General features: G+C 33.2%; 1 protein-coding gene across 1 annotated transcript; it reads left to right on the forward strand.

Moving 5' to 3' along the window:
• Positions 1–12,393: 12,393 nt before the first annotated feature.
• Positions 12,394–13,787, forward strand: LOC138338592 (uncharacterized). The gene is made up of 4 exons (XM_069289570.1): positions 12,394–12,652; positions 12,737–12,865; positions 13,103–13,384; positions 13,507–13,787. The coding sequence occupies exons 1-4, from the start codon at positions 12,394–12,396 to the stop codon at positions 13,785–13,787; spliced, it is 951 nt and encodes a 316-aa protein (XP_069145671.1).
• The last annotated feature ends 1,677 nt before the right edge of the window (positions 13,788–15,464 follow it).

A 15,464-nucleotide genomic window follows, 5' to 3' on the forward strand; every position in this document is an offset into this window, starting at 1 on the left:
AAAAACCTCATTCAACTTACCACATTTTCCATCCTCAATTTGCAATCTTATATGATTTGGAACGTTTTCCATTAGATCAAGTATAACCTTGACCCTAGTTGTGCCGGGTCTTGGCTTTATTTGTGTAGCTTTATCTATAACTATTTGCTTTCCCTCTGCCGATGCTATAGAGAACAAAAACTTCTTTGCAAACAAATCTGGAGAGATAAGTTTGACAAAAAGAATCAAAACAAAAACTAACGTCGTTTTCTACTTAGTATTATATCAAACGGACCATGGAAAAACCCTACATTGGTTCTCCTTTCCATGGAAGAACTCTCTACAATGGACACCTTCGAGTTTTTTAGTATTCAATCCACCTCTCTCTCTACATATAACACAAGCCCAAACATATTGACTTTTCTTCTCAAATCTAACTTACGAGATTATATTAGATATGCAATCATTGTTGGATTAACTTGCATAATAAAGTGAGAAATCAAAGGAAAGGTATGGCAATTTCAACCAGTCATTATTTTATAATATTATAATCTTTGCGTTATTCTTCAATTGTGATGATATATTAGTAGTTTATATAATTGATTCCCAAATCACACGAGTAATAAATTTTTATTTTGAATTGGCACATGTAATATTATTATATAGTTATCTATTGAATATTGATAAAGAAGAAGAGTGATCCTAGAATTTAAGGGTGTAATGTAGTGATCCCTCACTCAACTTACCAAATTTTGCATCCTCAAACTGCAATCTTTTATGATTTCGAAGCTTTTTGAATTAGATTAAGTATAACCTTGACCCTAGTTTTGCCGGATCTTGGTTTGATTTGAGTAGTTTTATCTATAGCTAATGGCTTTCCATCTGCCAATGCTATAGACAACAAAGACATCATTGCAAACAAATCTGGAGACATAAGTTCGATAAAAAGAATCAAAGCAACAACTAACGTCGATTTCTCCTTAGGATTATATTCAATGGACCATGGAAAAATCCTACATTGGTTATCCTGTCCATGGAAAATTCCTCTACAATGGACACCTTCGAGTTTTTATTATTCACCATCCACCTCTCTCGATACATACAATACAAACCCAAACATATCGACTTTTCTTCTCTTATCTAGCGTACGAGATTATATTAGATATGCAATTATTATTGGATTAACTTCGCATATAAATGTAAGAAAATAAAGGAAAGGTATGGCAATTTCAACCAGTGATTATTTTATTATATTATAATCTTTGCGTTATTCTTCAAATGCGATGATATATTAGTAGTTTATATAGTTGATACACAAATCACACGAGTCATAAATTGTTATTTTTAAATGGCACAAGTAATATTATTATATAATTATCTATTAAATGTTGATAAAGAAGAAGAGTTATTCTAGCATTTAAGGGTGTAATCTGGTGATCAATCAAATGAATTCAATCATAACGGTTTAATAAAATAAAATAAAAATATACTCAACCTTATCTAACTCTCTGCTCTTAACATATTTTTATTTTATTTTTATATTTTTCTTATTTTTTTAAAAAATGTAAATATATTTTTATAATTTTTTTCCTACTTTAGTATAGATCATATAAAGGACATAAAAATGTTATTTAAAAGTTCTGCAGCAAGTAAAGTTAACATTTTTCTAAAAACACACAACATGTGTACACTATTTCTTATTTTTCAGCAAATAATCTGTTCTCGTCTAAGTAACCTGTCCTTGACTACTTTTTTTCTTTCTACTCTCTTCTAGGTCTTTCATATAAACTAATTCTTGTTTTCAACAAATAACATGTCCTCAACTAAATCACATGTCCTTGACTCCGGTTTTTTTTCCTTTCTACTCTTTTCTAGGACTTTCCGTTTCTCCATTCTCATTCTTCCATTTCCATGTTATCTTCACTCTGTTGGAATTCTGACTCCCAAATTTGCCTGAAGAACATGTATATTCTATATGTTCCTTTGCATATTAGAGTAGTTACGTTTTGTAAAGCACATAAAATAATGAGAAAATATATTATCGCGAAAAACCCCAACTCATATCGAGTAAAAACAACGACCTACACCTCTGTAGGATTCAAATACACTTCATAATCTCTTATCCTCAACAAAAGATTACAAACTTGTGTCTACTTCATTAACATCACGTAGTAACCCATCATACATTTTCCTATAAGGACACACCAAGAATTCTTCCAAATGTCTACTTGTGCAATGGATAGATAGAGTCCCATTCCACCACCTACCCTAAGTAGCACACCCTTAAGAAGACTTAGTTCATATACATTCAGTTGTAGGGGCTAGCTTTAACCAACATAGACCATGAGAGCTAGTCATGGAATCTCGGTATTAACCCATACCGATTAAAAATCCCCACTTGCCTAAGGTAGGGTCAATCTCTTAACCTTTACATGGATCTCCAATAGCTAAACCTATGTGGGCGCATAGTTAGGGGATAAGGAGATTACTTATAAGTAATTCATCTCAACTCATGCAGAGTACTCTTTCAAGAGGTACATTGGATACAACATCTCTACTCACGAGGATGATCCACCCCTTCTTCCAATCCTCTCGGTGCTAAGCATAAGGCCCCACAGAGTTCTAGGCATTCATTACATTCATTAGCTATAGGTTAAAGGATTACCAAGTACTACAACGCAACTCACGAAATGTACTAATCTCTAGAGGTTACTAATACTACATCTCAAGTCATTGAGAGTATCCTTGCTCCAACATTTCTTTGGAAAAATCTTGGGAATAGGGAGGTTGATACTGAACACTTCATCTCAACTCACGAAGAGTGTCCACCCCATAATCCCCCTTCTTCATTCACTAGAGTTCTTAGGAATTGTAGTATTGGTGTTAGACACTTCATATCTACTCACGAACGATGTCAAACCCTAAAATCCGTCATTTTCATTAATTAACTTGATTCATTCATTCGAAGTGTGTGTGAGAGTATATTTGAGAAAACTCTTCACATAACCACCATATTCAGAACTTTGACTTCTACACATAATCATGCTACAATAATCATAATTCACACACTATCATGCTTCACATTGATATTATACCTCAGTTAGACAGCACATCTTCAAGACACACATTGACAACTTAACAATACAACTTGTTGACACCCAATTTTGGAAATCCATAACATGAATTAATCATCGAGTTTCTTAATTCTAAAAAATTTAAAATAATTAGATTTTATAAAGTTTAAAATATTTTAAGTTATTTTCGATTAATCCCATCAGTTTTATAATTTTAAGATAATATATATGATTTACATAATTATATATATGATTACTACATTTTATGAATACTCAAAAATCGTCTCGAAAGATTTTACTTTGTTTAAATATTTTACTAGCTAGTTTAGTTATATAATATTTTGCATTTCATTCTATTTTTATTTTTTTGCTATTTTTATTTTATAATCAGGTCGATTATGATATTTCGTTCATATTTAGAAGCTTATTAATTAATTTATTTATAGCCTAATAGCACAACCAAATTGATTTTGGGCCTTTTCTTATACAAAAAAAACCCAACCCAGTTTCCTTTACTTCGAGCACCCCAATCAAATATTCCCCCCATTCTTTTCCAAAAAGACCCAGCCCAACCCCATTCTAGAAAACACAACACCAACTATGAGCAAAACAATCCAAATGCGTACAACCGACCCGACACCTGCCCGTGTTTGTCATCCAACGCGACAAACTCAAAAAATCGACCAAGACTACAAGAAATCGGGAAGTCCAACAGTGACTCAACCCAGTCGCACGTCGTTTGCTCATAGAATCGGACGGATACCATTCTCATTCCGTTGAGAACGGTACGAATTCTAGCTGTTAGCAATCTTATCTCTTAAGAAGGGAATCGAAAAAATTTTGAATTTTTGAATTGGTCCTGATTTCCCTCACTTTTCTAAAAAAATCTCCTCTATTTGAGCCCTCGTCTTACTTTTTTTTTTTGGAAAAAAGTTTTAGGGAAAAAGGAGCCAAAATATTATTGGTAGAGTAGAGAAAAAAGGTTGGAAGAAAATTTTTGAGAAGAGGGATAAAAATCAACTATTAAGCTTTCTTTCAAGTAATACTAAGGAAAAAGCTTTAAAAATAGATAAAAGATACGTTTAAAGAATGATAACAGGGAAGTCCTAGTCTAGTTCGATTCCTTTGTTTTCATTCGGCATAAGATCAGTTAGAGCTCTAGGTTGTTGTTCGAATCCGAGTCGCGTGGTGGTAGAATCTCAGCTCATCTTTCTCCCGTTCACTACCCTAACAAAGGTAAACGCCTCTTCTTAGCTTTGTTTTTTGTGGGATTCGTAGTTGTTCTATACTTTCCGTTTAGTTGTTCTTACTTATATTTTAGTTATTCTATATTATGGTCGATTATGTATACACTTCGTCATGCCTAAAATTTATGTTACTGTCTCATATTCTTAGTGATATTTTAGTTCATGTTGAGATTTGGTGCTAGCTGATTAGTTTTAGCTATGTTGATCACATTCTAGCGTGTCTTTCTCGACTTTGACTATTTGACTGTAACTTGTCTTGGGACTTTTTTTGGGTAGAACCGACTTTCCTTAGCCTAGACAATTTATTTATTAAAATTGATTTTCAATAAATAGCATAGTGTTTTAGTCTTCTAAGCTGGTTTGAAATCTAATTATTTGACTGTTTGTTGACATTAAGGTCTCTTGCTTACTTAGTTATTCAATTACTAGTCCCAAAGATTTCTTGTGGTAAAGATGTTTTTTTTTTAATGTTATTTATGTATCTAAAATGTTTTCAAGATTAGTAAGATATTTTCATCATTGTTTAAATTGGTAGCTATGTCCTCTTCTTTTTCTTGCATTCAGTGGAGGTGTTAATGTGTTGGGATAGATTTTTACTAATTTTATAGTTGGTTCAAGTCCTATGTGATAGATTAAGATTACTGAAGTTTTAGTCCAAAAAGATCTAGAATAAGCTGTGTTTATATTCTATTCCCGAGTTACCGTCTGGTGGGCTTCTTGAATATTGTATTTAAACACGAGAATTAGTAGTTGTTGGGATTTGAGTTCATGTTAATATCAGTCAAATATCTTTAACAGTTAATCAACTTCTATTTGAATTAGTTCTTTCCCTTAATTAATATGTGTGGAATATGAGGTCTAACTAATACATGGGAAGTCTCTTTCTTTATTTTTTCTAAATGATAGATAATTATATAGTTAAATATTTGGTATAATTTCAGCAGCTTGTACCATGTCACTTAGAGTTTTGTGTTACTTTGTTCTCTCGTGTGTTAATCGATTGTCTCGTTTAAGTTAACTATCATCCTACTATTGTTTTTAATATATTTTTTTTGGCATAATACATATATTGGACCCTAAACTTGGCTTCAAATTTTAACTTTCACCTCCAACTTTCGTAATGAACAAACAAGCACTTTTAACTATCAAACTTTTAAATAAATAAACACAGGAGTCCTTCATGGCAAAATACACTTAGGACACCACGTAGGACGAAAAATGATATGTAGGATGACATGTAAGACATGTGTGTCTATTTGTTCAACTTTATACAAGTTTAAGTGTCTACTTGTGCATACCCAAAGTTGAAGGGCATAAATGTAATTCGAAGCCAAGTTAAAGAGCATATTTATGTATTATGCCTTTTTTTTTTGTGCATGAGCGCTCTCTTGTCTCAAGCCTGTATTAAATGTGCAGTTTTTTTGTAGATTCTTGTTCAAAGTCTAAGGTCATTCATATGTGTGCGTTAACGACTTAAGTATGAGTTTATTGCTGAAAAATCGCTCTTTCTTCAAGTGCTCTCTAAGTGCTAAATTTTTTAGTGTTGAATTGTACTATTTTCTTAAAAGGAGTAGTATGTGAGAGTTGCCTATCATGTTTATTTTTTGCTCGTTACGTTTCCTCCCAAGATTATGCATATGCTTGTAATGTCTGTAAGTTTCTTGTTGGCTCACCTTTTACTTCAAACTCATAAAAAATATTGTTCCTTATAATATTTCATGTAGTTAGATGAAGTTTATTTTGATCACTTTCATGCATATATCAAACTACCATGTTAATTAATTTAGTTTTAACGATCAACAAGTTCTTAAGTCATTTTTTTAGCTTTTTGTTTGGCCTTATATGATTTCCTTTAATTATGTTATAAGTATATATGTCTCATTTCTTCCCTTCAAATAATTTAGTATGTTCTTTTTTACTGTCTGTTTTGATTAGGTTGTATGTTAATGTTCCTTTCCCTTTTTATGCATGTAAAAACCATCCGAGTTCGCCATGAACTATTTCCTCCCCACTTGCATTTTGAGAGAGCCGTAAATGCTCAAATTCTCCATCGAATCTCCCAACCTTAAAATCGATGAACAAATCCCCCCAAATAAGAGGATATGAAGTCAATTGAAGAGTTGAAGTCGTGTGGCTCAAAGGCCACTTTTGTTTTATTTAATGTTGTATTTTGTTAAAATTGGAACTAAGCCCTTGTAATCATTGTATTATTTTGCTAGAACTTAGGACAGGTGCAAAATTGAAATGGGTCAAAAACCCAAAGCGAAATGGGTCCAAATATCGGTCCAAGCGGACAGAAACCGAAATTGAACCAAACTCTCTCTCTCGCTCCCTTTCTCTCTCTCCCCCCCTCTCTCTCTCTCTCTCTCTCTCTCTTTACTTCATCGCTTACTTGCTGATTGATACCTATTATAAGTATTCTGGTTAGAAAAATTTAAATCTCACATAAGACGTCACTTTGTTTTAACGACTCGATTAGATCAAATAAGTAAATATGCTTAAAATAAATTTTACAAATTAAAATTCACTTATATAGTAAAATTAATACTTCCTTTTTTCAAAAAACATCAAATAATTTTTATCTCAAAAATTAAGTTAAAATATTTTTAGCCAAAGAAGTTAGTTGTTGAATAATCGCAATTTAGCGAATATTTTAGGTGCCGTAAAAACCTTCCTAAAATATAAATAAGAATCTCTGAACCCCCTTTTAAGTTTACAAAATTATTTTCTGTTTAAGACTTTTGAAAATAAAAGTTTTCTTGATTTCCTTTAAAAATTAAGTGGCGACTCTAAAAGAGTCGAAAACCCAAAAAAAAATTATTTTCCAAAAACGAATTAAAACACAAATCATGCTTATACATTATAACATCTCAATGTCTTCAAGGACATAATGACAATACACAAACATAAGATAAATTCAATAATATCTAAAAAATATAGATCAAACTTATCCTTCATGCAAGCCTTTATCACCTTTTCTAAGTTCTCCAAAAAATCATCATAATAAAGCACAAAGGTAGTAGGTAATTCACAATACGACATAAGAAACACTTCTCTAGCATTATCTAATTATATACATTAAACACACTTCATAATTAAATTGAGGATTTGAATATTCATGGGTTTATTGAGTTTTTGATCGTAAAATCATTAACTACCATTGAAAAATATCATATTTCTTTCATTAAAACATTTTTATGCAAGAACCCATACTTAAATTTAACATAGAAGAATTTAGGAATTTGAAACCCTTTTTGAAAATTCTTTGGATTGGCTGCTTGCATAAGAGAAAAATCAAAGATGAACTATAATACTTTGTATGAAGTAACCCACGAGATTTGGTGAAGAAATCACCCAAAACCTTCAATCCAAGTTCTACCTTGAGTTTTAGCTTCAATGGGGTTTTGAGAGAGTTTTTCTTGGGTGGGAGGTTTTGATTTTCAAATGTGAAGACTAACTTTGGTTCTAGGAGTATAAACTAATTTAAAATACCTAAAAACCCCTAAAACAACCGTAAATACCTTTTAAAATACTTGTGATGAATTTACGAAAACACCCCAAGCATGGCCGAATCGCATAAAACTTTTGCAGGCTTACAAACGACGGACTCATCTACTGGGCGTCTTTTAAATGAAGATTGAAACAAACACAATAATAACCAACTAATCGTTATATTAATTACTGAATAAATTACAACGACTAAGATTACAGAGAACTAGAGAACTGCAAGGAAATAAGAAGAAACAGAAAAGACATGAGAAGAGAATTTCAAAAGAAAATAGAGATGAGAATTAGGGATACCATGCAACAAAGTCTAAACTAACGACGCCTAGAGATAATAGATTTATACTCGATACTTGTTATTCCAGTTTCCGCATATTTAGCACACACTTTACTCCCACATTTTGTAAGACAAAGTCACCAAATCATTTAGATGGTATTTTCACACAATTACTCCTTCTAGGTTGAATAAAATTATCTTACGAGTTATACTCGTTGTCCTCCGCGTCATTACTCTAGCTTTCCTCCACATCATCACTCTGTTTTATAACAAAGACCTATCCTGCTGGGCGTCATTTAGTTCAGAGAGTCATTTCTTGGGGGCTTAGCTCCCATAACTAAGTGTTGATCTATGCCCCCAAACGATGGGGCGTCATTCAATCTTGCTCGTCGACTACTGTCGCCATTTGGGCAGTGCTTGACATCTTTCTTGCAAAGTGTTGGGGTCCTCCTCAACAACCCATAGGGTGTCCCTTGGGGAATCGTACGCGGACGTCAAACCCTAAGCATTCTCATCTAGATCTTAGGATCCTCTCCTATCAAATAAAACCCCAAAAAATACATAAAACATGCAAAGAAACACAAATACACACACAAGCACATAGACGTCTAGTCATCAAACATCTTGGTCGTCCCTTGATGTTTGACTTCCAAACTTATCAAACTGACCTAATTTCCTCTAACGCTAAAATTTTTTATTTTAATACATTATTAACTCATGAAACACATGCGAAGCTCTAGTTTGACCTATTTCACTTTGAGGGTTATAACAAATTGATTATGAGATTTTATAATTTTTTGTTTATTTGATAATACAGAATAAACAATTGGAGCTATTTTAATAGTTTTAGAACTTATGAGATTTTAATGTTTATGAGAAAATATACAACACCAAACTTTCATATCACATATCCAAACTGATGGTGTAATATACCAGAAATACAATAAATTAAAGTTGAAATAAAATGGACAAAAATGTATAAATAAATCTTTAGGCTGAGGCACAAATATCTCCCTCTCTTTAAGGAGACTCAATCCCACTGCGGCATAATATACACTGGTCCAGTAGTATAACTCTTGATTTTTCCCCTCCAGAATACAACAACCTAAAAACAATGTATAACTCAAACAACTCTAGATTAGTTGAAAAGTCCAAAGCTCCACAAAAGAACACCTTACTTCAACATATAATACTCTCTTTTGTATAGTGCATATAATTGAAGACTTAGAATATTTTCTATGTCTCAACTCTCTCTTTCGCTACACAAACCTAAATATAATACTACTCATCTTTTTTAGTCTATATTTTCTTTTATTTCTCTTGTTTCTTCTTGTATCTCAATACAAATTAAGACTACACTATTTATAGGTGATGAATTCTTCCTTGCAATGAATAGGAGATAGTGGATAATATATTTGCCAAATGAATGACTCAAATGTTACGTAAGTTACAAGACATAAATATACAATAATGGATGAAATAAAGAGTTGGTGGTTACATAAGTTACTAATGACTAATGATCACTTTCTTCCACAATTGATGATAGTAAAGAAGCACAAATGTAATGTTTATCAATACGCATAACATGATATATAATGTGACATATAATATATATATTTTTAATATTAAAATGTCACACCAACAATCCCGCACTCATTTTGATATTAAGATAAGGGAGTTTTTCACAACTTAGTTGAAGGTAGACTATTATGCATAATGAAGGTATGCTCTGCTTTGAACCTTCAGTTTGTAAAACAATGACCTTTACACCAGAGTCAGTAGTGGTCTCAGATTTAAACTATGAATTCTTAATGGAAATAAAAAATTACAGCTTACACACAATAATGAATGTGTTGACATAAGCTTTAATAGCTTACACGTTACAACCTTGTGCTATCCCGGTTTCATTAGTGTTTTTGAGAATAAGCCCATTCTTGTAGAAAGTGACCTACTTACATATTCACATAGGTGAAATCTGTCAAGGGTGCTCCTATAATTTGACACCCCACTCATACGACATACAAACTTTCATTAAGAGTTTAAATTAACAGTAGTGCATCTCAAAAAATGTAATCATATGATTCGTTTTTCTCATTGGACCTGGTTATAACATATGTAGTGCCCATGTTGGCTTTCCTCATATATGACTAAGAATTTATGTGCTTCAGACTCTTTATCTTGCTAAGGCCTTGGTTCTTGAATTTGAAAGATTATCAAAAGTTTTAATACAATCAACATTGATTGTATACCGACGATCAATATGATCTCACAATATTATGTTTTTCTCCTCATGAGTCTAAATTTACCGTTGTAATAACCATTTTGTATTAAACAACTATATTGGTGCTTTCACATTTGATATAAATTAAAAATTATTTTCTCAAAATAAAGTGTTTCTGTTCAATTTTCACCACTTGAAGTTTAATTTATTTATTGTTTTTACTTCAACCTTCAAAATAGTGAAAGCAAAAAGTAATTTGCTTTTCTCATCCCGCTAAATAACACCAAATTTTTTTTCTCATCTAGTTTGTTTCTAACTTAAAAGTACTTGTACAGCAAACACAATATCAAGACAAGTTGTTAGTCACAACTCATATTTTTATTAGACTAGCAAACTCCATTTATTTTTATTTATCACAACTTTCTTACACAATTGAATCAAAAGGAGTTGCAAGACTCACACAACCAACAAAATTGCATTTCATAATTATTTCCATATTATGTGACTTGACAAGGAAAATTTCATCACATGTTTTATTGTTCTTTTTTGTTTTGAAGAATGAAATTTATATCAAAATAACATTTCATGTTAAATGACTAATTAAAATTGTTTTCATAATTTATTTAAAATTCTCATCTTATATCTAAACATCATCACATTATAGCCAAATAATAACATGTGTTTTATTCCACAATTGACATATATATACTTGTAACACTCTTTTAGAGCATTTTTTCGAAGATGCAAAAATTACAATTTCACAATAATTTTTTTTATTTCCTGAACCCCCACTATTTCAAGAATTCAAACATCATTTTTTTCATGAAAAGTAGATTCACTTTATTCATTAAAATACAAGGTAAATTTTTTTCCTTACCTTTTCTCAACTTTTGAGCAAGCAGAAAAATACTTACCGTACACATCTTCTTTTCCATCTGTTGAAGAGAGAGATGTTTGAGCAGAATGATGATGTAACACCCCATATCCAAAAAATACTAAAAACAAGCTTTATAGAAATATCTGTAGGTGCAACCAATGGTATCCATCAACGGACCGTATCCTAATCCACGGTCTGTCCTGCACATCCGTCAATGTGGTAAGAAACCCCAAAAATCTCAGCCCAGGAAAATTAGGTTAAGTCATGATCGACGGACGGACCTACGGTCCGTAGGTCAGACTACGGTTCGTAGTTTGTGACCAACGATCGACAACACATTTACCCACTCTCTCATACAAATCACGGTTGACGAGCAGGAACTATCATTCAATCTACAGTCCGTAGGTCTGACCGTAGATCAAATTAGCAAACAATTTAGGGGGAAATGTAGTTGGGTAAACTTCAATTGATCATAACTCTTAGAAAAAATGAATTAGGTGTACCATGAAATACCCACAGATAGATAATTGAATTATCTTTCCATAGTCACCGACCTTGCTAAAATCAGATCTCCAAGTAAAAATTTATGCCCATTTACTATAAGCCATTCGAATAGACCCAAACGACAGATCATCGATGGAATGACGGACCGTCTGTCTAGGTCATTGTTTGGTCTGACAACAATTAACCTAGGGTCTTTTGGCTTTTTCTCACTTTGTTTAAACCCCAATATACGTCGTTTTGACCCTAAATAATATGATTTTAGTCAGTTTAAGCCTAGAAACATAACTAAAACTCAGCTAAGTCAAATGATTAATCAAACGCTTAGAAAAATAGAAGTAAGAAAGGAGAAAAAGCGAAGAACCCTTTTCAAGAACTCAACAAGTTTCCTGCAGGTCTAGCCCCAAATTCTCAATATTTCTTCGTGAATTTCATCACCAGGTATGTGGGATTTCACTAGTGGATTTCTTTCACCCATTGGGTCCCTTATTTTCAATTAGTTCTTGGTTCTCTTTTCATTATTAAAACTAGGGCTTCTAGAACATCATATTGACGTGTTCACTGACCATAAGAGCCTTCATTATGTGTTCACCCAGAGAGAGTTGAATCTTCGCCAGAGGAGATGGCTTGAGTTCCTTATGTATTATGATATTAGTGTGTATCATCATCCTTGTAAGGCAAATGTAGTAGGAGATTCTCTTAGTATATTATCTATGGGTAGGGTAGCCCATGTTGAGGAAGAAAGGAAGGAGCTAGCGAAGGATGTTCATAATCTTGCTCGCTTCGAATTTCACCTTATGAGCTTATCAGATAATGGTGTAATAGTTCAGAATAGGGCAGAATCTTCTTTGATAGTGGACGTTAAGAAAAAGCAAGACAGTGATCCAATCTTGCTTGAATTTAAGGGTGCATTCCACAATCAGAAAGTGGAGGTTTTCTCCCAATGGGGAAATGGTGTACTTCGCTACCAAGGTTGATTGTGTGTTCGTTATGTGGGCGGGTTGAGACAGTACATTCTTGCAGAAGCCCATATCTCTACGTATTCTATTCTTCCAGGTGCCAATAAGATGTACTGTGATCTGCGAGAAGTCTATTGGTGGAATGGCATGAAGATGGATATAGAAGACTTTCTGAGTAAGTGCCCCAATTACCAGCAAGTCAATGTAGAACATCAGACACCAGGAGGTATGACTCAACAGATCGATATTCCTACTTGGAGTGGGAAGTTATCAATATGGATTTCATCACAGGGTTACCTCGTACTCGCAGACAACATGACTCCATTTGGGTGATTAGTTGATAAAATTACTAAGTCTTCTCGCTTCTTAGCTGTCAAGACTACAGATTCGGCAGCGGACTATGCCAAGCTTTACATTAACAAAATTGTGAGGTTGCATGGAATTTCATTGTTTATCATCTCAGATAGAGGTCATTTGTTTACCTCTCATTTTTGGAAGTCATTTCAGAAGGGTCTTGGTACTCATGTTAATCTTAGTACAACATTCCATCCACAGACAAATGGACAGGCAGAGTGTATCATTCACACCCTAGAGGATATATTGATAGCATGTTTGGTAGATTTAAAAGGTAGTTGGGATGATCATCTTCCTCTTATTGAGTTTGCCTACAACAATAGCTACCATTCCAGCTATCAGATGGCCCCTCGTGAGGCTTTGTATGGGCGTAGATGTATATCTCCTGTTGGTTGGTTTAAATAAGGTAAAGCAACTTTGATAGGGACAAATTGAGTCGTTTAGGATAGGAGAATGTCCAACTCATTAGATGCAGGCTTAAGACAGCCTAGAGTCTTAAGAAATCTTATGCAGATGTAAGTAGAAGGGAACTAGAGTTCCAAGTTGATGAATGGGTTTTATTAAATGTCTCACCTATGAAAGTGGTGATGAGGTTTTACAAGAAAGAAAAGCTTAGTCCTAGGTATGTAGGACCTTACAAGATCTTGAAAATGATTGACAAGGTGAAATATGAGTTAAGAGTTGCCAGCAGAATTAGCAGCAGTGCATCCGGTCTTCCATATCTAACTCTTGAAGAAGTGTTTGGGTCATCTATTTTCTGTAGTTCCATTAAAGAGTGTGGTGGTGAAAGATAGTCTTTCTTATGAAGATGTACCAGTTGAGATTCTTGACCGTCAGGTTAGAAGGTTGAGAAATAAAGATGTTTTTTCAGTCAAGGTTTTGTGGAGGAGTCTGTACGTAGAGGGAGCTACCTTTGGAAGAAAAAGAAACCATGATGCCAAGTATCCTTACCTTTTTCCTTCTGATTCCACTCCAGATTGAAGTAATAGTTCCTCTTAAATTTTTCAGTCATTCATACGTGAATTCAGTCTTAGAATCATGTTCCCTCAGTTATGCTTGCATTTTTAGCATATTTTCATGTTCTCGGAACTCAATTCATTTAGAAACTCAGTACTCAGTGTTTACTAGTAGGGATTGCAGCTCTCTCCCTCTAATCCAGCTAGTTTAGTCTTCATTCGAGGACGAATGGTCCCAAGGGGGAGAAAATGTAACACCCCGTATCCAAAACACACCAAAAACCATCTTTAAGAAAAATCTACAGGTGCAACCAATTGTGGACATCGATTGAGCGTAGCCTGACTAACGTTAATATGGTCAGAAACCCCTAAAATCTCAGCACAGGAAAATTTCATTATGTCGTGATCGACGGCCAGACCTATGGTCCATAGGTCAGACAACTGTCTGTAGTTTGTGACCGTTGAGCGACATCTCATTCACCCACTCTCTGATATGAAACACGGTTAATCATCACGAACCATCATTTGAAATCTTATATGATTCCACCAACAAAGTATCGGAAAGATAAAATAGTTCCACATTGTTAGGATTAAAGGGAAACCTTGTTGGTGCTTTATTTGAAGAAGAATATGAAGCACCAACAAAGCTTCCCTTCAATCCTGATATATCAAATGATTTTACCTACCTAACATTTTGTTAGTCAAATTAGATGATCATCCATGTATTCTTTCCTTGATAGGAAGCTTCCCAAACTTTAAATATCTTGATATGAATGTTTGTAGTGCTTCAACTCTCTTTTTTTTTCTTATAGGGGCTATTTTTCGTACTTTTTTGGTTTCTCAATGATCTGAGAGTTTACTTTGTGTTATATTTTTTTAGGTCTTTGATGAAGATGGTATATATTTATACTGAAGAATCACTTGAACTCGAATGTTTATAGGACAAGACATTTTATCACCTCGAGTAAGTTAAGCAAGAAAATGTTATATGAAGAAGGTCTGAGATAAATTATATCTTTGTTATTCAACTCCCTTCTTTTTGAGATAATGCTAATAGATCGACCATTTCTTAATCAAGAATTTCCTGACACAAGATTATAGTTTTTCATTGAGATCTCAAATTTCTTTTGTCTGCATCACCTATAGCAAAAATTGTCTATATAGATTTAAGTTGATCTCAATCTTTTGGTTAAATGTTTAAATTCAAAAGGGAGAAAGAGATGTTGATTTAGTATTATTTATACATGTAATAACCCGGAAGGTCATTTTTTGAATTTTTTGTAAAATTACCATTTTACCCATCTCGGTATTGCGCGGAGTCACTTTTGATCAATTTGTGAAGTTGGGTCGGAAATTTTTTGAGCTATTTGTTAATTAGAATTGTTTAATTACGGGTGTTTTAAAATAATTAATTTTAGTTAGTAGCTAATGGATAAGTGCATACTTTATTTAAAAATCCAATAGTATTTGGCACAAATATATTAAAATAAATAAATAGGGTTAAACAATTATATG

This window comes from Solanum lycopersicum, chromosome 9, assembly GCF_036512215.1.
Source record: "Solanum lycopersicum chromosome 9, SLM_r2.1".
NCBI lineage: Eukaryota > Viridiplantae > Streptophyta > Magnoliopsida > Solanales > Solanaceae > Solanum > Solanum lycopersicum.